Raw genomic sequence first — 20,135 nt, forward strand, 5'->3', positions numbered from 1 at the left:
GACAAGGGGGACGTGGGGACAGGGGATCCGACACACAAGGGGGACACAGGGATGGGGGACACGGGCGTTAGGGGACATCGGTGACACATGGGGGCCATGGAGGCGTGAGAGGAGGGATAGGGACATGGGGACAACATGGGTGACACGGGGAGGGGGCCCCAAGACACCAGGGGGGACACGGGGACAAACTGAGACATGGGGGGGACACAGAGGGGACAATGGGTGGGTGACAAAGGTGCCACTAATGACAATGGGAGGGGACACGTGTCCCTGTCCCCCCCTTGGGGACACCCCCCCCCCAGGGGACGAAGCCGCCACCTCTTGTGCTCCCCAATGGCCTTTATTGGGGGGGCCACCGTGTCCCCCCCGTGTCCCCAAAGACCAAAAACCCGACCAAAACGGGTGGGAAAAAGCGGAAAAAAAAGAACAGGAGAGCGAAACCCCCCCGGGGGGGAGGAAATACCCCGGGGGGGGGGGGTAAATACCCCGAGGGGGGGGTAGGTACCCCGGGGGGGGGGTAGATACCCCGGGGGGGCCGGTCCCGTCACTGGTTGGCCGCCTCGCACGCGTCGATCCAGTCGCTGTAAACGTCCACGGGCTCCGAGAGGTCTGCGGGGACAGGGGACAGCGGGGACACCCCCTGGGTCACCGGGGACAGTGGGGACAGCGGGGACACCCCCGCGTCACCGGGGACAGGGACAACCCCCCCCCGGGTCACCGGGGACAGCAGGGACAGGGACACCAAACCCGGGACACCAGGGACAGGGACAACCCCCCGCCAGGTCACCCGGGACAGCGGGGACACCCCCGCGTCACCGGGGACAGCGGGGACAGTGGGGACACCCCCGCGTCACCGGGGACAGGGACAACCCCCCCCCGGGTCACCGGGGACAGCAGGGACAGGGACACCAAACCCGGGACACCAGGGACAGGGACAACCCCCCGCCAGGTCACCGGGGACAGTGGGGACACCCCCGCGTCACCGGGGACAGGGACACCCCCACCTGGGGCACCGGGGACAGGGACAGCCCCCCCACCCCAGGTCACCAAGGACAGGGGGGACAGGGACACTAAACGCCGGTCACCGGGGACAGCAGGGATGGGGACACCAAACCCGGGACAGCGGGGATGGGGACACTGCCCGGGTCACCGGGGACAGTGACACCCCCTGGGTCACTGGGGATAGCAGGGACAGTGACACCCCCCCCCCGGGTCACCAGGGACAGTGACACCCCCCCCAGGTCACTGGGGACAGCGGGGACAGGGCCACCCCCCCACCCCGGTCACCGGGGACAGTGACACCCCCCCTGGGTCACCGGCACCGCACGGGTGGCACTGCCCCCCTGGGTGGCCCTGTCCCCACAGGGGTGGCCCTGTCACTATGCGGGTGTTGTTGTCACCGTGTGGGTGTCCCCGTCCCCTTTGGGGTGTCCTTGTCCCCATGTGGGTGTCATTGTCACCCCCCCATCCACACAGGTGTCCCCATCCCCGTGGGGGTGTCACTGTCACTGCACAGGTGTCCCCATGCCCCCATGGGTGTCCCCATTCCCTTGCAGTGTCCCTGTCCCCATGGGGGTGTCATTGTCACTATGCGGGTGTCCCTGTCTCCATGAGCGTGTCATTGTCACTATAGGGGTGTCCCCATCCCCCTGGGGGTGTCCCCGACACTATACAAGTGTCCCCATGGGTGTCCCCATTCCCCTGCACTGTCCCTGTCCGCACGGGGTGTCATTGTCACTACACGGGTGACCCCGTCTCCCCAGGGGTGTCCCCATGTCCCCGTGTTGTCCCCATGTCCCCCCGCGGTGTCCCCATCCCCTGGGGGTGTCCCCACGTCCCCGCGCTGTCCCCACAGTGTCCCCATGTCCCCGTGTTGTCCCCATGTCCCCCCGTGGTGTCCCCATCCACCTGGGGGTGTCCCCATGTCCCCGTGCTGTCCCCATGTCCCCACACTGTCCCCGTCCCCCCGCAGTGTCCCCATCCCCCTGGGGATGTCCCCATGTCCCCGTGTTGTCCCCATGTCCCCCGCGGTGTCCCCATCCCCTGGGGGTGTCCCCATGTCCCTGCGCTGTCCCCACACTGTCCCCGTGCTGTCCCCACACTGTCCCTGTCCCCCCGCGCTGTCCCCGTCCCCCCGCAGTGTCCCCATCCCCCGGGGGTGTCCCCGTGTTGTCCCCATGTCCCCTCGCGCTGTCCCCGTCCCCCTGCAGTGTCCCCATCCCCCGGGGGTGTCCCCATGTCCCCGTGCTGTCCCCACACTGTCCCCATGTCCCCCCGCGGTGTCCCCATCCCCCGGGGGTGTCCCCATGTCCCCGCGCTGTCCCCACACTGTCCCCATGTCCCCACGCTGTCCCCGTCCCCCCGCAGTGTCCCCATTCCCACCAGGGTGTCCCCATGTCCCCGTGTTGTCCCCATGTCCCCCCGCGGTGTCCCCATCCCCCGGGGGTGTCCCCATGTCCCCGCGCTGTCCCCACACTATCCCCATGTCCCCGTGATGTCCCCATGTCCCCCCGCGGTGTCCCCATTCCCACCAGGGTGTCCCCACGTCCCCGCGCTGTCCCCACACTATCCCCACGTCCCCGCGCTGTCCCCACACTGTCCCCTGTCCCCACGCACAGGTGATGGGGGTCTGGAACTCCTCCAGGCACACGGTGCACGCGATGACACCCGTGTTCCGCGCGCGGTCCCTGCGGGGACACGGGAGGTGACACCCTGCCACCCCCATGGCCCCATGTCCCCCTCATCCCCGTGCCCTCCCCCTGCTGTCCCCAATGTCCCCATGTCCCCACATCCCCGACGTCCCCGTGTCCCCACATCCTCCTGCCATCCCCGTGTCTCCAATGTCCCTGTGCCCTCCCGCTGTCCCCGTTGTCCCCAATGTCCCCCCCACCGCCCCCATGACCCCTCGCTGTCCCCAATGTCCCCACATCCCCCGCACTGTCCCCATGTCCCCAAGGTCCCTGTGTCCCCTCCGTGTCCCCCCGTCCCCGCATCCCCTTCACGTCCCTGTGTCCCTCCTTCCCCCTGCTGTCCCCACATCCCCAATGTCCCCTTTGTGTCCCCGTGTCCCCCCATCTCCGTGTTCCGTGTCCCCCTGCTATCTCCACGTCCCCAATGTCCCCATGTCCCCTCCGTGTCCCCGCGTTCCCTCCGTGTCCCCGCGTCCCCTCCGTGTCCCTCCATCCCCGTGTCCCCCCCTGTTCCCCCCATCCCCGCGTCCCCTCCGTGTCCCCTCCATGTCCCTCCATCCCCGTGTCCCCTCCGTGTTCCCCCCATGTCCCTCCATCCCCGTGTCCCCTCCAGGTCCCCATGTCCCCTCCGTGTCCCTCCATCCCCGTGTCCCCTCCGTGTTCCCCCCATGTCCCTCCATCCCCGTGTCCCCTCCAGGTCCCCATGTCCCCTCCATGTCCCCTCCGGGTCCCCATGTCCCCTCCGTGTTCCTCCATCCCCATGTCCCTCCATCCCCATGTCCCCCCCGTGTTCCCTCCGTGCCCCTGCGTCCCCTCCGTGTCCCCCCCATCCCCGCGTCCCCTCCGTGTCCCCTCCATGTCCCTCTATCCCCATGTCCCCTCCGTGTCCCCCCATCCCCACGTCCCCGTGTCCCCCCCGTGTCCCTTCCATGTCCATCTATCCCCCTGTCCCCTCCGTGTCCCCCTGTCCCCTCCGTGTCCCCCTGTCCCTTCCGTGTCCCCCCCCCGCGTCCCCTCCATGTCCCTCCATCCCCGTGTCCCCCCATCCCCGCGTCCCCTCCGTGTCCCCATGTCCCCCCCGTGTCCCTTCCATGTCCCTCCATCCCCGTGTCCCCCCATCCCCCTGTCCCCCCCCCCGTCCCCGTGTCCCCCCCCGTCCCCGTCCCCCCGCACGCACATCTTGACGTCGCAGGACTTCTCGTGGTTGCAGAAGGGACACGTGAACTGCGTCTCCAGGGTCCCCGTCACCTTCTTCTTGGGGGGCGGCTTCCGCTTGGACTTGCGGCGCCCCATGGCTGGGGGGGGACAGGGGGACGTTGGGGGGGACACGGAGAGAGACATGGGGACACATTGGGGGGACACAGTGACACATTGTGGGGGACACGGGGACACATTGGGGGGGACACGGGGACACATTGGGGGGGACATGGCGGGGGGGACATGGGGACACGTTGAGAGGGGACACAGTGACACATTGTGGGGGACACGGGGACAGGGGGGACACACGGGGGGGGACATGGGGACACATTGGGGGGGACACAGTGACACATTGTGGGGGACACGGGGACACGTTGCAGGGGGGACACGGCCGGGGGGGGACAACGGGGGGGGCAGGGGGTGACACCGTGGGGGGGCCATGGGGGGGGGGGGTGGCCCGTGAAGAGGGTGACACGGGGGGGGGGGGGGGCTCCGTTCTAACGGGGGGGTTCTAATATGGGGGGGGGCACCCAGGAGGACCCCGGGGGGGGGGGAACTATCGACTCCCCCCCCCCCGGCCCTGCTGGGACCTCCCAGACCCCCCCGGGACCTCCTAGACCCCCCCAGACCCCTCCGGGACCCCCCGGGACCTCCGGGACCTCCTAGACCCCCCCAGACCCTCCCGGGACCCCCCCGGGACCTCCCAGACCCCCCCGAGACCCCCCCGGGACCCCCCCCGGAACCTCCGGGACCTCCTAGACCCCCCCCAGACCCCTCCGGGACCCCCCCCCGGGACCTCCCAGACCCTCCCGGGACCTCCGGGACCCCCCTGACCCCTCCCGGACCCCCCTGGACCCCCCCGGGACCCCCCTGAGATGCCCCCGCCCCCCCCGTTTCCCCCCCCCCGGCCCCGGGTCCCGCCGCCGACCTACCGCCCCGGCCGCGTTTCCAACGGAGACCGGCACTTCCGCCCGGCGCCGGAAGCGCGCAAAGCCCCACCCGCGTCGCCCGCTTCCGCCCTTCTCCTTGCCCGGCCTCGCTCCCCATTGGGCGGCGCGCGGGGCGGGCGGGAAAGGCCGCAGCCAATGGGCGGCGGCGGGGCGGGGCCAGGGCGTCAAGCCGGGAAACTGCCGCGAGGGGCGGGGGAGGAGACCGCAAATTGGGGGGAAATGACCCAAAATTGGGCAAAATCTCCCAAAATGGAGGAGAAATCTCCCAAAATTGGGGGGATCTCCCCAAGTTGGGGTGAATCTCCTAAAATTGGGGAGAAACGTCCCAAAATTGGGGGGAATCTCCCCAAATTGGGGAGAAATCTCCGCAAGTTGGGGGGAAATGACCCAAAATTGGGCAAAATCTCCCCAAATGGAGGAGAAATCTCCCAAAATTGGGGGGATCTCCCCAAGTTGGGGTGAATCTCCTAAAATTGGGGAGAAACGTCCCAAAATTGGGGGGAATCACCCCAAAATGGGGAGAAATCTCCCAAAATTGGGGTGAATGTCCCCGAATTGGGGAAAATCTCCCAAAATGGAGGGTCAGGGGCACCCTGGGAGTCGGGGGGGGGGGGGGGTCCCCATGTCCCTGTCCTGCCCCCCAGGACCCCAGAGGTGGCCCTGATGTGGTGGTGGGGGGGGGATGTCCCCATGTCCCCAACCTTGTCCCCATGGGTGGCCTCAGTGTGACCAAGGGGGGACAGGGACGTGTCCCCCCCCACGCGTGTCCCCCATAGAGGCCCCATTGTGAGCAGGGTGGGGACGTCCCCATGTCCCTATGGTGGTGGCCCCAGGCTGGGGACGTCCCCACGTCCCCGCGGTGGCCCCAGGCTCGTCCTGTCCCCAAGGCCCAGATAAGGAGCTGGGGACACAGGACAACGTGGCCCAGCCGGGGACATTGGGGACACTGGGGCCAGGCTGGGGACGTGGTGGCCTTGGGGACAGTTGAGCCATGGGGACCCCGTGGTGGATGGGACACCCGGGGCTTGGGGACACTCAGGGCTTGGGGACATCATTGGGGACATCAGGGACACAAATAAGGGGGACACTGGGGACCCCATGGCATTGGGGACACCGGGGACACCAGGACTTGGGGGTCCCCAAGGCCACCATGTCCCCCCTTTCCCTCCCCGGGGGTTTCGGGGGGGGGGTCACACGCTCCCCCTCCCCCCAGCCCTGCTTTGGGGCCAAAGCAGCCGTTTTGGGGCATCTGACACTTTTATTGAGCTTGGGGGCGGGGCCCAGGCCGGCTGGGGGTCCCAGGGGTGCCGGGGGGGGGGGGGGGGGCATGGGGGGGTCCCAGTGACATCCACGGTGGGGGGGGGGACAGGGGACATGAGGGGGGTCACGATGGCGTCCATGATGGGGGGGTCCATGGTGGGGGGGGGTCCATCCATGGGGCCGGGGGGGTCCATGGGGGGGGGTCCTGGTGACGTCCATGACGGGGTCCATGGGGGGGGGACATCCATGGGGCCGGGGGGGTCCATGGGGGGGGGTCCTGGTGACGTCCATGATGGGGTTGGGGGGGGGTCCATCCATGGGGCCGGGGGGGGTCCATGGGGGGGGTCCCGGTGACATCTATGGAAGGGGTGACCCTGGGGGGGGGGGTCCTGGTGACATCCATGATGGGGTCCATGGGGGGGGGACATCCATGGGGGGGGGGTCCAATGACATCTATGGAAGGGGTGACCCTGGGGGGGGGGTCCTGGTGACATCCATGATGGGGTTGGGGGGGGGTCCATCCATGGGGCCGGGGGGGTCAATGGGGGGGGTCCCGGTGACATCCAGGATGGGGTCCATGGGGGGGGCTCCTGGGGGGGCCCAGTGACGTCTATAGGGGAGGGGTCCCTGGGGGGGGGGTCCCTGAGAGGGGGAGGGTCCCTGAGTTGATCCCTGGGGGGGTCCCGGTGACCTCCATGATGGGGTCCATGGGGGGGGGGTCCATCCATGGGGCCGGGGGGGTCCATGGGGGGGGTCCTGGTGACGTCCATGATGGGGTTGGGGGGGGGTCCATCCATGGGGCCGGGGGGGTCCATGGGGGGGGTCCCGGTGACATCCAGGATGGGGTCCATGGGGGGGGTCATCCATTGGGGGGCGCAGTGATGTCTATAGAGCAGGGGTCCCTGAGGGGGGGTCCATGGGGGGGTCCCGGTGACTTTCATGATGGGGTCCATGGGGGAGGCTCCTGGGGGGGGTCCCTGAGTTGGTCCCTGGGGGGGCTCCTGGGGGGGGGGGTCCCGGTGACATCCATGATGGGGTCCCTGGGGGGGGTCCATCCATTAGGGTGGCCCAATGACATCTATGGAGGGGGTGGCCCTGGGGGGGGTCCCTGAGTTGGTCCCTGGGGGGGTCCCGGTGACCTCCATGATGGGGTCCATGGAGGGGGGGTCCATCCATGGGGCCGGGGGGTGGGTCATGGGGGGGTCCCGGTGACATCCATGATGGGGTCCATGGGGGGGGTTCCGGGGGGGGGGGGGTCCATCCATGGGGCCATGGGGGGGTCCCGGTGACGTCCATGATGGGGTCCATGGGGGGGGGCCCATGGGGTGGCCCAATGACGTCTATGGAGGAGGTGGCCCTGGGGGGTCCCTGTGGGTCCCATCACACATGGAGGGAGGACAGTGACACGGAGCAGGACCCCCTGGTGGCCTCCAGGAAGGTGACGGTCACGGGATGTCCCCATGGATGTCCCCAGGATGTCCCCACAGTGTCACACGTGTCGCGGTGTCCCCATTGGTGTCACCCGTGTCGCGGTGGCAGTGCCACCCGGTTCAGCACGCGGCCAGTGGCCTCCAGGAAGGTGACGGTCACGGGATGTCCCCATGGCAGGATGTCCCCAGGGTGTCCCCATGGTGTCACCCGTGTCGCGGTGGCAGCGCCACCCGGTACAGCACGCGGCCGGTGGCCTCCAGGAAGGTGACGGTTACGGGATGTCCCCATGGATGTCCCCAGGATGTCCCCATTGGTCCCCATTGGTGTCACATGTGTCGCGGTGGCAGCGCCACCCGGTAGAGCACGCGGCCGGTGGCCTCCAGGAAGGTGACGGTCACGGGATGTCCCCATGGATGTCCCCAGGATGTCCCCATGGTGTCACCCGTGTCGCGGTGGCAGTGCCACCCGGTACAGCACGCGGCCGGTGGCCTCCAGGAAGGTGACGGTCACGGGATGTCCCCAGGATGTCCCCATTGGTCCCCATTGGTGTCACCCGTGTCGCGGTGGCAGTGCCACCCGGTAGAGCACGCGGCCGGTGGCCTCCAGGAAGGTGACGGTCATGGGATGTCCCCATGGATGTCCCCATGGATGTCCCCAGGATGTCCCCATGGTGTCACCCGTGTCGCGGTGGCAGTGCCACCCGGTACAGCACGCGGCCGGTGGCCTCCAGGAAGGTGACGGTCATGGGATGTCCCCATGGATGTCCCCATGGATGTCCCCATGGATGTCCCCACGGTGTCACACGCGTCGCGGTGTCCCCATTGGTGTCACATGGGGTGCGGTGGCAGTGTCACACGCGTCGCGGTGGCAGCGCCACCCGGTAGAGCACACGGCCAGTGGCCTCCAGGAAGGTGACGGTCACGGGATGTCCCCATGGATGTCCCCAGGATGTCCCCATTGGTCCCCATTGGTGTCACCCGTGTCGCGGTGGCAGCGCCACCCGGTAGAGCACACGGCCGGTGGCCTCCAGGAAGGTGACGGTCACGGGATGTCCCCAGGGTGTCCCCATGGTGTCACCCGTGTCGCGGTGGCAGTGCCACCCGGTAGAGCACGCGGCCGGTGGCCTCCAGGAAGGTGACGGTCACGGGATGTCCCCATGGATGTCCCCAGGATGTCCCCATTGGTCCCCATTGGTGTCACCCGTGTCGCGGTGGCAGTGCCACCCGGTACAGCACGCGGCCGGTGGCCTCCAGGAAGGTGACGGTCACGGGATGTCCCCAGGGTGTCCCCATGGTGTCACCCGTGTCGCGGTGGCAGTGCCACCCGGTAGAGCACACGGCCAGTGGCCTCCAGGAAGGTGACGGTCACGGGATGTCCCCATGGATGTCCCCAGGATGTCCCCATTGGTCCCCATTGGTGTCACCCGTGTCGCGGTGTCCCCATTGGTGTCACCCGTGTCGCGGTGGCAGTGCCACCCGGTACAGCACGCGGCCGGTGGCCTCCAGGAAGGTGACGGTCATGGCGGCCGCGTCCAGCCGCACGTGCGCGAAGGCGCCGGGTGACGCCGGGTCCCCGTACAGGAAGCGCAGGGACCCGGCGGGGACGTCCCCCGCGTGGCGCCGCGATGGCACCATGAAGTTCCCCGCGCCGCTCACCACGTGCGCCACCGCGCCGTCCTGCAGGAACTGCGGGGACGGGGACGTCACCGGAGCGGGGACACGGGGACACGGGGACACGGGGGGACATGGGGACACGGGGGGACATGGGGACACACAGGGATGCTGGGGACATGGGGGACACAAGGGACACAGGGACATGGTGGAAATGGGGGACACTGGGGACATAGGGATGCAGGGGACATGGGGGGACATGGGGGCACACACGGGACATGGGGATGCTGGGGACACGGGGGACACTGGGGCATGGGGGACACAGGGACATGGGGGACATTAGGAACATGGGGGACATTGGGGACACAGGGGACATGGGGGACACAGGGATGCTGGGGACATGCAGGACATGGGGATGCTGGGGACACGGGGGACACAGGGGACATGGGGGACGTTAGGGACACGGGGGACATGGGGACATGGGGGATGTTAGAGACACAGGGACACGGGGGACATGGGGGGACACAGGGGACATGGGGGGACATGGGGATGCTGGGGACACGGGGGACACTGGGGCACGGGGGACACAGGGACATGGGGGACATTGGGGACGTTAGGGACATGGGGGACACGGGGGACATGGGGATGCTGGGGACATGGAGGACACAGGGGACATGAGGGACGTTAGGGACACGGGGGACATGGGGACACGGGGGACATGGGGACACAGGGGACACGGGGACATGGGGGATGTTAGAGACACAGGGACACGGGGGACATGGGGACATGGGGGGACACAGGGGACATGGGGGGACATGGGGATGCTGGGGACACGGGGGACACTGGGGCACGGGGGACACAGGGACATGGGGGACATTGGGGACGTTAGGGACATGGGGGACACAGGGGACATGGGGATGCTGGGGACATGGAGGACACAGGGGACATTGGGGACGTTAGGGACACAGGGATGCTGGGGACATGGGGGACACGGGGGGACACAGGGATGCTGGGGACACAGCAACATCAGGGGGACACAGGGGACACGGGGACGTTAGGGACACGGGGATGCTGGGGACATGGGGGACACACGGGATGCTGGGGACATGGGGGACATAGGGGACACGGGGATGTTAGAGACATGGGGACATGGTGGACACAGGGACGTTAGTGACATGGGGGACACGGGGGACGCTGGGGACACGGGGGCATCAGGAGGACGTGCATGCTGGGGACACAGGGCGCATGGGGGACACGGGGGATGTGGGGACATCAGGGGCACGGGGAGATGGGGGAAACGAGGGACATGGGGGACGCTGGGGACATGGGGGACACTGGGGACACAGGGGACATGGGGGACACGGGCCATGCTGGGGACATGGGGGACATGGGGGATGTTGGGGACATGGGGGACAGAGACATTGGGGACACATGGGGACATTGGGGAGCCTGTGTCCCCCAGCCCACGTCCTTGTCGCTTGTCCCATGACCGCGTCCCCAAAAATCTGTGTCCCTGTCACCTGCACACCGTGGTTGTGGCCGCTCAGGTAGGTGCTGGCACCGTGTCCCCATGTCCCCACATCCCTACGTCCCCACAGTGTCCCCATGTCCCCATTACCTGCACATCGTGGTCGTGTCCGCTCAGGTAGGCGGTGACGCGGTGCCGCCGTGTCCCCATGTCCCCATGGTGTCCCCACTGTGTCCCCACGTCCCCACACTGTCCCCATGTCCCCATACCTGCACGTCGTGGTCGTGCCCGCTCAGGTACGCGGTGACGCGGTGCCGCCGTGTCCCCATGTCCCCATGGTGTCCCCATGTCCCCATGGTGTCCCCATGGTGTCCCCATGTCCCCACACTGTCCCCATGTCCCCATACCTGCACGTCGTGGTCGTGCCCGCTCAGGTACGCGGTGACGCGGTGCCGCCGTGTCCCCATGTCCCCATGGTGTCCCCATGTCCCCATGGTGTCCCCATGGTGTCCCCATGTCCCCACACTGTCCCCATGTCCCCATACCTGCACGTCGTGGTCGTGCCCGCTCAGGTACGCGGTGACGCGGTGTCTCCGCAGCAGTGGCCGCAGCGTCTCCACCAGGCAGCGCGTGGGGCCGTGTCCCCATGGTGTCCCCATGGTGTCCCTATGGTGTCCCCATGTCCCCATGTCCCCACGCTGTCCCCATCTCCCCACAGTGTCCCCATACCTGTACATCATGGTCGTGCCCGCTCAGGTACGCGGTGACGCGGTGTCTCCGCAGCAGTGGCCGCAGCGTGTCCACCAGGCAGCGTGTGGGGTCGTGTCCCCATGTCCCCATGGTGTCCCCATGGTGTCCCCATGTCCCCACACTGTCCCCATGTCCCCATAGTGTCCCCATACCTGCACGTCGTGGTCGTGCCCGCTCAGGTACGCGGTGACGCGGTGCCGTTGCAGCAGCGGTCGCAGTATTTGCACCAGGCAGCGCGTGGGGCCGTGTCCCCATGTCCCCATGGTGTCCCCATGTCCCCACACTGTCCCCATGTCCCCATGTCCCCATGTCCCCATGGTGTCCCCATGTCCCCATACCTGTACATCATGGTCATGTCCGCTCAGGTACGCGGTGACGCGGTGTCTCCGCAGCAGCGGTCGCAGTATTTGCACCAGGCAGCGCGTGGGGCCGTGCTCGCCCGCCGACCACAGCGGGTAGTGCCCGGCCACCAGCAGGTACCCGGTGTCCCCCGCGGCCGCCAGGCGCCGCCGCAGCCAGCGCAGCTGCTCCCGCGCCGCGCCCGGACGCCGGGGCCCGCGCGGCGCCGCCGCGGCGTCGCCGTCCCGCGTGTCCCCGCACAGCAGCACCGTGTCCAGCAGCAGCAGCCGCGCGGTGACGTTGGCGCCCGGCGCTGCCCAGCGCACGCTGTAGTAGGGGTGCGGGAAGTGCCTGCGGGGACAAGGAGGGGACGGTGAGGGGGCGCGCGGGGACACCTTGGGGACAGGCAGGGACACCCTGCGGACACCCTGGGGACACGCAGGGACACCCTGGGGACACCTTGGGGACAGCACAGGGACAGTGAGGGACGGGGGGACGGCCAGGGGACACCTTGGGGACAGGCAGGGACACCCTGGGGACACCTTGGGGACAGGCGGGGACACCAAGGGGATGCACAGGGACACCCTGGGGACACCCTGGGGACAGGCGGGGACACCCTGGGGACACCTTGGGGACACACAGGGACACCAAAGGGGTGCACGGGGATGCCCAGGGGACACTCTGGGGACATACAGGGACACCCAGGGGACACCCAGGGACACCGACAGTGCGCCCCAGGGACCCACAGGGCACTGGGGACACATGGGGACACCTTGGAGACATGCAGGGATACCCTGGGGACACCGTGGGGACACGGGGATGCCATGGGGATGTGGTGGGGACACGGGGATGCGGTGGGGACGCCATGGGGACACCGTGGGGACACCGTGGGGACATGGAGATGCGGTGGGAATGCCATGGGGACATGGGGACACCATGGGGACGCACCATTGTGGGGACAGGCGCCCGTAGGCCACCTGCACGCTCACGTTCCCCGCGTGGTCGTGGACACCATGGGGATGCCGCGGGGACACCGTGGGGACACGGCGACGCCATGGGGACACGGTGGGGACACGGGGACACCATTGGGACACCGTGGGGACACCATGGGGACATGGGGACACCATGGGGACATGGGGACACACCATCTTGGGGACAGGCGCCCGTGGGCCACCTGCATGCTCCCATTCCCCGCGTGGTCGTGGACACCATGGGGACATGGGGACGCGGTGGGGATGCCATGGGGACGCGGTGGGGACATGGGGACACCGTGGGGACGTGGGGACACCATGGGGACACCTTGGGGACGCACCATCGTGGGGACAGGCGCCCGTAGGCCACCTGCGCGCTCACGTTCCCCGCGTGGTCGTGGACACCATGGGGACACCATGGGGATGCCATGGGGACACAGGGACACCATGGGGACACCATGGGGACACCTTGGGGACATGGGGACACCTTGGGGACACACCATCGTGGGGACAGGCGCCCGTAGGCCACCTGCGCGCTCACGTTCCCCGCGTGGTCGTGGACACCATGGGGACACCATGGGGATGCCATGGGGACACAGGGACACCATGGGGACACCATGGGGACACCTTGGGGACATGGGGACACCTTGGGGACACACCATCGTGGGGACAGGCGCCCGTAGGCCACCTGCGCGCTCACGTTCCCCGCGTGGTCGTGGACACCATGGGGACACCATGGGGATGCCATGGGGACGCGGTGGGGACACGGGGACACCATGGGGACACCGTGGGGACACAGGGACACCATGGGGACACCTTGGGGACGCACCATCGCGGGGATAGGCGCCCGTAGGCCACCTGCGCGCTCACGTTCCCCGCGTGGTCGTGGTTCCCGGCCAGCACCAGCCAGGGCAGCGACAGCAGCGACGGCGCCGAGAACACCCGCTCAAACGTGGTCTGGGGACAATGGGGACAATGGGGACACGGGGGGACATGGGGGGACATGGGGACACAGGGGGGACACGGGGACACAGGGGGGACACAGGGACATAGGGGGACATCATGGGGATGGGAGGGGACACAGGGGGGACAGGGACATGGGGGGACACAGGGACATGGGAGGGACATGGGGGGACACAAGGTCACACCCCCCCCCCATGGGACCCTATGGGGATGTGGCCCCTATGAGACCCTCTCCCCATGGGATCCCCCTCCCTCATAGGACCCTATAGGGCCCTGTCCCCCCCATGGGACGCCCCCCACAGGGCACTATGGGGCACGTCCCCTCCACGGGACCCCCCCCCATGGGGCGCTATGGGGCCTGTTCCCTCCATAGGACCCCCCCACAGGGTGCAATGGGGCCCGTCCCCTCCATAGGACCCCCACCCAGGGCGCTATGGGGCACGTCCCTCCCATGGGGCGCTATGGGGCACATCCCCTCCGTAGGACCCCCACCCAGGGTGCTATGGGGCCCGCCCCCCCGGGTGCTATGGGGCACATCCCCCACCCCGGGATGCTATGGGGCCCGCCCCCCTGCCCCCCCGGGGCGCTATGGGGCACATCCCCCCCCCCCGGGGCGCTATGGGGCTGCCCCCCCGGGCGCTATGGAGCACGTCCCCCCCCCCCCGGGGCGCTATGGGGCCCGCCCCCCGGGCGCTATGGGGCACGTCCCCCGCCCCCCAGGCGCTATGGGGCATGTCACCCCCGCCCCGGGGCGCTATGGGGCACGTCCCCCCCCCCCGGGGCACTATGGGGCCGCCCCCCGGCGCTACGGGGCGCACCTGGAAGCGGGGGTCGTGCTCGTCGCGGACGCCCTCGTAGTAGAAGTTGTCCCCGAGGGCCAGGACGAAGTCGGCGCCCAGGGTGGCGGCCGCGCGCCCCATGGCGGCCGCCGTCGCGCGCTGCCGGGGGGTGGCGAAGGGGGGCTCGGGGACCCCCCCCCAGTCGCCCAGGGCCAGGAACTGCAGGGCGCCCCCCCCCGGCGCCGCCGCCGCCGCCGCCAGGGCCACCACCTGCGGGGGGGGGGGTGAGGGGGCCCCGGCGTCCGGGGGGGCCCCGGCGTCCGGGTGTCCCCAAGGGCCCCAGGGTCCCCAAGGACCCCAGTGTCCCCAAGGGCCCCAATGTCCCTGCCCAGGGGCCCCGGCGTCCGGGTGTCCCCATGGGCCCCAGGGTCCCCAAGGACCCCAGTGTCCCCAAGGGCCCCAATGTCCCTGCCCAGGGGCCCCGGCGTCCGGGTGTCCCCATGGGCCCCCATGTCCCCAAGGACCCCAGCGTCCCTACCCAGGGGGGCCCCAGTGTCCCCATCCAGGGGCCCCGGTGTCCCGAAAGGCTCCGGCGTCCGGGTGCCCCCAAGGACCCCGGTGTCCCCATACAGGGGCCCTGGTGTCCACATGTCCCCAAGGGCCCCCATGTCCCCATCCAGGGGCCTCAGGGTCCCCAAGGGCCCCAGTGTCCCCAAGGGCCCCAATGTCCCTGCCCAGGGGCCCCGGCGTCCGGGTGTCCCCATGGGCCCCAGTGTCCCCACACAGGGTCCAGGTGCCCCCAGGGGCTCCAGTGTCCCCACACAGGGGCCCCAGCATCCAGATGTCCCCCATGGGACCCCATGTCCCCATCCAGGGGGTCCCCGGTGTCCCCATCCAGGAGCCCCGGCGTCCGGGTGTCCCCAAGGGGCCCCCATGTCCCCACCCAGGGACCTCGGTATCCCTAAGGGCCCCGGTGTCCCCATCCAGGGGCCCCAGTGTCCCCAAGGACCCCAGTGTCCCCACCCAGGAGCCCCAATGTCCAAGTGTCCCCAAGGGCCCCCACGTCCCCATCCAGGGGCCCCGGCATCCGAGTGTCCCCAAGGACCCCAGTGTCCCCCCTCAGGGGCCCCGGTGACCCCAAGGGCCCTGGTGTCCTCACCCAGGTGGGTCCCAGTGTCCCCAGCATCTGGGTGTCCCCATGGGCCCCCATGTCCCCACCCAGGGACCCTGGTGTCCCCAAGGACCTCGCTGTCCCCACCCAGGAGCCCCAGTGTCCAGGTGTCCCCATGGGCCCCCATGTCCCCATCCAGGGGGGGCCTCAGTGTCCCCATCCAGGGGCCCAGGCGTCCGGGCCTCCCCCCACCCTGCAGAGCCAGAGCACGACCCGACCCCCCCCATGGGGACAAGGACAAGGACGGGGGGGGACGGGGGACACTCACGCTCAGCAGAGCCCCGAGCCGGGCGCAGGTGACACCCATGGCCGCTCCGGTGACACCCGCGTCCCCTGTGGTGACACCCGCGTCCCCCGCGGTGACACCCGCGGCCGGCGGCTGCTGGCGCCTTTATGGCCCCGAAAGGGGAACTGGGGCCGTCACGGGGACACGCGGGGACAGGGTGACACGGTGGCACGTGGTGGCCTCGCGAGGCCCGTGCCCCCCCCCCCGTCGGAAATCCCCGAAATGCCCCAAATCCCCTCGATGCGTCAGGGCCCGGCTAATCCCCCCTCCCCCCCGGCGAGGGGCCCAGGCGTCCGGGGACCGTCCAGCCCCCCCCGACCCCCCCCCGAGGGGCCCAGGCGTCCGAGATCCCCCCCCGAGGGGCCCAGGCGTCCGGGATCCCCCCCCCGAGGGGCCCAGGCGTCCGAGATCCCCCCCCGAGGGGCCCAGGCGTCCCGGCCCCCCCGTATCACGAGGGACCCAGCGCCCCCCCCCCCCCACGAGGGGCCCAGGCGTCCGGGAACTGCCCCCCCCCCAGCCCCCCCCCCCCCCGAAGGGCCCGGGGGTCCCAGACCCCCCCCCCCCCCCCACAACCACCTCGAGGGCCCCCCCACCCCCCAAGGGCCCCCCCGCCCCCCGAGGGGCCCCGGCGTCCGGCCCCCCCCCGCCGCTCCCAGCGCGGCCACGTGGTTGGGGGGGGGGGGAGCCGGACGCCTGGGCCCCCCCGGGGCTCTGAGCGCCCCCCCCGGAGCCCCCCATATCCCCCCCCCCCCCAAAAGGGCCCCGGCGTCCGGGCCCCGCCCCGCCCGCGCCCTCTCACCGCCCGGACGCCGGGGCCCCTCGACGGCTCCCGGGGGCGGCGGGTCCCGGACGCCGGGGCCCTTCGAGGACGGGGAGGGGCAGCGCGTGGCGCGGGGGGAGGGGGGGAGGGCGCGCCCGGACGCCGGGGCCCCTCCAGGTGGGCTGGGAGGGGCCGGGAGCGGCTCCCTGGGGGGGGGCGGGAGGGGCCCCGGCGTCCGGGACCTCCAACCCCTAGAGCCCCCCCCCGCAGCCACTTGTCCCCTAGAGCCCCCCAGCTCCTATAGACCCCTATAGCCCCCCTGGCTCCTATAGAGCTCCTATGGCTCCCCCGGCACCTATAGAGCCCCTAGAGCACCCCCCCCCAGCCCCTATGGAGCCCCTATAGCTCCCCTGGCTCCTATAGAGCCCCTATAGCCCCCCCGGCTCCTATAGAGCCCCTATGGCTCCCCCAGCTCCTATAGAGCCCCTAGAGTCCCCCCCCCAGCTCCCATGGAGCCCCTATAGCCCCCCTGGCTCCTATAGAGCCCCTATAGCTCCCCTGGCCCCTATAGAGCCCCTATAGCCCCCCCGGCTCCTATAGAGCCCCTATAGCCCCCCCAGCTCCCATGGAGCCCCTATAGCCCCCCCGGCTCCTATAGAGCCCCTATAGCCCCCCTGGCTCCTATAGAGCCCCTATAGCCCCCCCGGCTCCTATAGAGCCCCTATGGCCCCCCTGGCTCCTATAGAGCCCCTATAGTCCCCCTGGCTCCTATAGAGCCCCTATAGCCCCCCTGGCTCCTATAGAGCCCCTATGGCTCCCATAGAGCCCCTACAGCCCCCTACTGTCCCTGTTGCCCCATAGATTCCTGCCCCGTAGCCCCACCACTGCAGAGCCTATAGGCACCTATAGGGCTTTGTCCCCGTGGCTGTTTCTATAGGGGTCTATAGGGCCTGTGGCTCTTCTGTCAGTGTCTCCCCTAAAGCATCCACGATCCTATAGACCCTATAGCCCCCATAGCTCCTTCCTCCCTAGCCCCTTCGCCTGCTGCGAACCCTTATAGACTCTGCGGTCACCCTATAGGAGCCCTCCCTTACAGTGCTTTCAGCCCCTATAGATTCCTATAGATCCTATAGATTTCGCCCTATAGAGACTATAGACTCCATAGCCCCCCATGGCCCTATAGCCACCAGCCCTATAGCTCTCTACACCTGTATAGACCCTATAAGTCCTAGAGGTCCTTACGGTTCCTATAGGTCCCTATGGCCCCTATAGGTCCCTAAGGCCCCTATAGCTCTGCAGCCCCTATAGAACCCTATGGCCGCCATAGGCCCCGCCCCCTCTACCCACCCACCGCCCTGCACCCCCTATGGATCACGTGCAGCGCCCCCTATAGACCCTATGGCCCATTGGCCCCGCCCCCATTTGTAGCCCCGCCCCATTTGTAGCCCCTCCCCTCCCCTTTGAAGCCCCGCCTACCCGACCCGCCCCCAATGAGTGAAGACGGCGGGGGCGGGTTCAACACTGCGGGTTTATTTCCGGTTCCGGCCCCGCCCCCCGCGGCGGCTCGGGCGGTTCCTGCTGCGGGGGGGGGCGGGAGAAGGGGGCGGGGCGTCCCGCGGTGACGTCATCAGCCGGGGCGGGGCGAGAAGGGGCGGGGCCCCGGAATGTGCAACGCTGGTGGGGGCCCGGAGGGGGCGTGGCCACGTGTATGTGGGGGGCGGGGTCACGTGGGAGGGGCGTGGCCAGGCGGGGGCGGGGCGGCCGGGGGCCCGGGTGGGGGCGGGGCCCTGGGGGGGGGCCCCGGTGCTGGTGGGGGGTCCCCGGGGGCGGGGCCTGGGGCGGGGGGAGGAGCCCGGGGCTGGGGGCGGGGCTAAGGGCAGCGGAGCCCCGGGGGGGGGGGGCATCGCGGGGGGGGGGAATTTGAGGGGGGGGGCCATAGATGGGGGGGGCCCCTATGGGGGGGGCTCTATAGGGGGCTCCGGGGGGGTCCCCATAGGAGGTCCCTATAGATGGGGGGGGCTCTATAGGGGGTCCCCTATGGGGGGGTCTCCCCATGGGGGGGTCCCCAAGGGAGACCCCTATGGGGGGGGGGCCCTATGGGGGGGCCCTTTAAGGGGCCTTTTTGGGGGGGGGTCCTTATGGGGGGGGCCCAAAACGGGGGTCACCCCGGGGGGGGGTCTCTATAGGGGGTCCCTATAGGGGACCCTATGGGGGCTCTAAGGCAAGTGCAAATTTGGTCCCTCTGCCCCCCCCCGCTTCCCCCGAATGGGGAAAAACTAGTGAAAATCGGCAAAAAAGCAGGAACCCCCCCAAAATGCAGCTGGGGAGCCCCCCTCCCCCAAAGCGAGCGGAAAAATGCACAAAAAATACCCCCCCCCAGCAGAATTTGGGGGTTTTTACCCCAAAAGTCACTGTAAGGGGGGGAGGGTCGGGGGGACTCCAAATCTGGGGGGTTTGACCCAAAACAGGGGGGTTTGACCCCAAATTGCAGGTGATGACCCCGAGTGTGGAGAGGGGCTTTGACCCAAAACGAGGACTTTTTGCCCCAAATGGGGAGGTTTGGGGGGTGGGGGGGTGAGTCCCCCCCGAAATGGACAGTTTCAACCCAAAATTGGGCAGGTCGGACCCAAAACCGCGGGGTTTCACCCCAAAAGCGGTGGGGTGGAGGGGGGGGAGCTAAAACTGGGGGGGTTTGACCCCAAAATGGGAGGCTGAGCCGGGGGGTGGGAAATGGACCCAAAAACGGGGGGTTTCACCCTAAAACAGCGGGGTTGGACCCCGTGGGGGGGGGGGGAAGGGGTTTGACCCCGGGAGGGGGGAGCGATTTGACCCAAAACGGGGGGGTTTGACCCCAAAACGCCGGGGTTGGACCCCAATATAGGCGGGTTTCACCCCAAAATGGGGAGGGGGGAGGGGGTAATTGCACTTAATTAAAACGCGGGGGGGGGGGGGCGGGGCCCCCGCGCTGGCCGGCAGCGAGGGGCGGGGCCACAGGGGGCGGGGCCGCGCGGGGAGGGGCGGGGCCGCGGGGTCACGTGTCAGCCCCCCCCCACACGCGCCCCTCCCCCCCCAGCAAAATTCAACCAAAATCCCCCGATTTGACCCCAAAGCGGCGCTGCGGGGGGAGGGAGCGGGGGTCCCGGGGGGGATTTTTGGGGCCGTTTCCGGCGTTTTGGGGTCGCGGCCTCGTCGGCGCCGTCACAGGAACCAGGACTGCGGGGGGGGGGAAGGGGGGGGTGAGGGCCCAGGCGTCTGGGTCCCCCCCCCCCCCGGCCACGTGCCAGGCCGCGGGCGCCTCCCATTGGCCGAGCGGCGGCCGCACCACCGCGGCGCCGGCCAATGGGGAGCCGCGAAGCCGCCGCAGCGCCCGCCGGCTGCCAAGAGCCCGCGCGGCGCCAGCCAATGGGAGCCGCGCGCGCTCCCCCCCGCCCCCGCCCGCGCCCTCCGCCGGCCAATGGGAGGCCGCCGCGTCGCCCGCCCCCCTCCCCCCCATTGGCTCCCGGCCCGCGG

The 20,135-nt window shown here is 69.6% G+C and overlaps 2 protein-coding genes across 2 annotated transcripts; both read right to left on the minus strand.

Annotated features, from left to right (window-relative positions):
* Positions 1 to 535: 535 nt before the first annotated feature.
* On the minus strand, positions 536 to 4,870 carry LOC148590628 (transcription elongation factor 1 homolog). The gene is made up of 4 exons (XM_088538808.1): positions 4,816 to 4,870; positions 3,868 to 3,985; positions 2,617 to 2,687; positions 536 to 609 (listed from the first exon to the last, which is right to left on the minus strand). Exons 2-4 carry the CDS (start codon positions 3,981 to 3,983, stop codon positions 545 to 547), a joined length of 252 nt encoding a protein of 83 aa, XP_088394934.1. The 5' UTR covers positions 3,984 to 3,985; positions 4,816 to 4,870; the 3' UTR covers positions 536 to 544.
* A 4,106-nt stretch (positions 4,871 to 8,976) lies between these two features.
* ACP5 (acid phosphatase 5, tartrate resistant) lies at positions 8,977 to 15,886 on the minus strand. The gene is made up of 5 exons (XM_088538809.1): positions 15,848 to 15,886; positions 14,448 to 14,678; positions 13,496 to 13,623; positions 11,695 to 12,046; positions 8,977 to 9,213 (listed from the first exon to the last, which is right to left on the minus strand). The coding sequence occupies exons 1-5, from the start codon at positions 15,884 to 15,886 to the stop codon at positions 8,977 to 8,979; spliced, it is 987 nt and encodes a 328-aa protein (XP_088394935.1).
* Between the last annotated feature and the right edge of the window lie 4,249 nt (positions 15,887 to 20,135).

The sequence above is a fragment of the Tinamus guttatus genome, unplaced genomic scaffold (genome assembly GCF_059628265.1).
Source record: "Tinamus guttatus ecotype Peru unplaced genomic scaffold, ASM5962826v1 Tinamus_guttatus_pri_ptg001199l, whole genome shotgun sequence".
Classification (NCBI taxonomy): Eukaryota; Metazoa; Chordata; class Aves; order Tinamiformes; family Tinamidae; genus Tinamus; species Tinamus guttatus.

Excerpts from the sequence above, each read along its gene's own strand:
- LOC148590628 (XM_088538808.1), bottom strand. The coding sequence starts at position 3,983 with ATGGGGCGCCGCAAGTCCAAGCGGAAGCCGCCCCCCAAGAAGAAGGTG. Across the intron at positions 2,688-3,867 it reads AAGTCCTGCGACGTCAAGAT|GGACCGCGCGCGGAACACGG; the intron begins GTGCGTGCGGGG and ends GTGTCCCCGCAG. Across the intron at positions 610-2,616 it reads GTTCCAGACCCCCATCACCT|ACCTCTCGGAGCCCGTGGAC; the intron begins GTGCGTGGGGAC and ends CTGTCCCCGCAG.
- ACP5 (XM_088538809.1), bottom strand. The coding sequence starts at position 15,886 with ATGGGTGTCACCTGCGCCCGGCTCGGGGCTCTGCTGAGC. Across the intron at positions 14,679-15,847 it reads GGCTCGGGGCTCTGCTGAGC|GTGGTGGCCCTGGCGGCGGC; the intron begins GTGAGTGTCCCC and ends CCCCCCCCGCAG. Across the intron at positions 13,624-14,447 it reads AGCACGACCCCCGCTTCCAG|ACCACGTTTGAGCGGGTGTT; the intron begins GTGCGCCCCGTA and ends CATTGTCCCCAG.